General features: G+C 63.5%; 2 protein-coding genes across 2 annotated transcripts; both read left to right on the top strand.

Annotated features, from left to right (window-relative positions):
- Positions 1 to 127: 127 nt before the first annotated feature.
- Positions 128 to 1,600, top strand: BKCO1_1770002 (hcp; the record flags this gene model as incomplete). Its single annotated transcript, XM_020271724.1, has 1 exon — positions 128 to 1,600. The coding sequence occupies one exon, from the start codon at positions 128 to 130 to the stop codon at positions 1,598 to 1,600; it is 1,473 nt and encodes a 490-aa protein (XP_020124855.1).
- Positions 1,601 to 1,654: 54 nt separating this feature from the next.
- Positions 1,655 to 2,002, top strand: BKCO1_1770001 (tyrocidine synthetase; the record flags this gene model as incomplete). Its single annotated transcript, XM_020271723.1, has 1 exon — positions 1,655 to 2,002. The coding sequence occupies one exon, from the start codon at positions 1,655 to 1,657 to the stop codon at positions 2,000 to 2,002; it is 348 nt and encodes a 115-aa protein (XP_020124854.1).
- Between the last annotated feature and the right edge of the window lie 362 nt (positions 2,003 to 2,364).

Raw genomic sequence — 2,364 nt, 5'->3', positions numbered from 1 at the left:
GGCATTGGCGAACATGAGTAAGCAGGAGATCGAATTTGCCTGGCTTCCAGGTGACGCCCCCGCCACACTTCACTTCAATCCAGTCTCCCCGCAGCTGCCCCATGGCTCAGCTCCCTGCCAGATCACAATGCAGTTCTCCATCTTCTTTGATGGCACGCGCAATCATGCGGATGAGGACAGGCCAAGTGGTTCACACAGCAACGTCACAAGGCTCTTCGACGTCTGCAGAATGAGGGAGCGCGAACAACAATTCCGCCTCTACATCCCCGGCGTCGGCACCCCATTCCCACCCATCGGCGAGCACGAACCCCACCCGATGGGCGCGCGCGAGGGGGCCTACGGCGACCGTCGTCTGCGCTACGCCTACCTGTACATCGGCAATCGTATCGCGGAGCTGAGCGGATATCCGTTGATCGTGGATGAAAACGAGCCGGCACTGATCCGCGCCATTGAAGACGAGAAACAGGTAAAGATCTGGACCACCACGCTGGCCAGTATTCTCGCTCGCCCCAAGCCCGCCGCACCTCACATTTCCAGCATCACGCTGGATCTGTTCGGATTCTCGCGAGGCGCCACCGCTGCACGTACGTTTCTCAATCAGCTCATCGAGTGGGCCGGCGACAACCAGCCCAAGATTTGTGGCATTCCGCTGCGGGTGCGTTTCATGGGCTTGTTCGACACCGTGGCATCGGTGCATGTGGCCGACTCGGTGCCCTTGCTGCCCGGTGATGGTCACCTGAAATGGGCCGAACCGCGCCACATGGGCATACCTGGGTTCGTCGAGCAGTGCGTGCACATGATTGCGGCACATGAGGCGCGAAACTCGTTTCCGCTCACCACCATCTGTGCACTGCAGAGTGAGTCGCCACAGCGGCTGGAGATCATCTACCCGGGCATGCATTCTGACGTGGGCGGTGGCTATGGCCCTATAACGCAGGGCAAAGGCACGAACCAGTCCGGCGCCATTCGCCAGCAGCAGCAGGACATGCTCTCGCAGATTCCGCTCAACGATATGTATCGCAGGGCGCTGGCAGCGGGCGTCCCGCTCATGGATGGAGCCGCACTGGCGCGCGCGAGAACTGCTGCCGACTTCGCCATTTCCCCCGAGCTCCAACGCGCGTTCGATGCACATCAAGCCCGCCTTGGCAGCTTCAAGGGCGGCGCCCCCTTGATGCGTCAGCTGCATCACCACTACCTCGACTACATCGGCTGGCGCCGCAGCGTGCTGCGCAGAAGCGATTACATCGCCCTGCCATTCGTGCGGCAGTGCAAGCCCGCCCTGCTGCAGGAACACATCAATCTTGACCAGTCCAACGTCGAGCTGCACCAGGATGTGGAGGCCTGCGAGGGCTTCGGTGGTACCGTCCGCAGCCTGGTCAGCCGCTGGTCCGGCGCCTACAGCTACGCCACGGGCTTTCCGCCCATGCGCGAGATGTACCAGCGCTACTGGAAGATCTCGCCCGATCCCGCCCCTGCGGTCCGCACGCTGCTGGAGGACCATATCCATGATTCACGGGCGGCCTTCGTGCTGACCGACCCGCAGTGCCAGCGTGACTACGACACGATGCACAAGCAGCTGGAGGAGAAGGATCGGCGTTAGAAGGAATCCCGACGCCGCTACGAGGAGCGCACGCTGCCGGAGTACCGGCGACGCATGGAGCGGAATCCCTCCCGCCATGAAGAAGAGCCTATCCCACCGGTCGACCCATTGGGTATTGAGGACAGGCGAGCGCTGAAGATCTTCCGCGACGGGGGCCAACCCATCTTCACCGATGCAAAACCAGCATCGGCCATGGATGGAAAGGCCGACGTCCTCGACGTCATCGCCAAGGTCACCCGCCGCGAGCCCCGCTGGAGCTACCTGCGTCGCCGCCAGGTATTCCGCATCACTTCCGGCACCACAGGCACTGTCAGGCCCTCTGGACCACTGGCGCAGCCTTCAGGGGGAAATCGACCCTTCTGGATCAGCCGGCGCCTCACGTACGCAGATGGCTTGTCATGAGCCGCTCTGTCTGGGCCCTCGGCTTCCTGCTGCTGACGCTGGTCTGGTCCGTACTGATGGTGCTCTACGCAACAGACCCGGCAGAGAGCGCCGGTGTTGCGGCGCTGGTACCGTGGCTGGCAGGTACGATCATGGCCGCTCTGGCGTGTACGGCGGGGCATGCGCTGCAGCAGGCGTTTGTGCCTCCGCCGCCACGCCCTTCCCCACAACCGCCCGCGCGGGCGCCTTCAAGCGTGGCCTCCGCACTCCACGTGCGTGCGTGTCACGCGTGGATTGCTGGCCGTCCTGTCGCGGAACTGGCATCCACGCTGGCCCTCGACCAGCACGCCACGCCCGCCGAGGCCACACATCGCAGCGTTGAC

The sequence above is a fragment of the Diplodia corticola genome, assembly GCF_001883845.1.
Source record: "Diplodia corticola strain CBS 112549 chromosome Unknown scaffold177, whole genome shotgun sequence".
In the NCBI taxonomy this organism is placed as follows: Eukaryota; Fungi; Ascomycota; class Dothideomycetes; order Botryosphaeriales; family Botryosphaeriaceae; genus Diplodia; species Diplodia corticola.
This window is presented reverse-complemented; position numbering and strand designations above follow the sequence as displayed.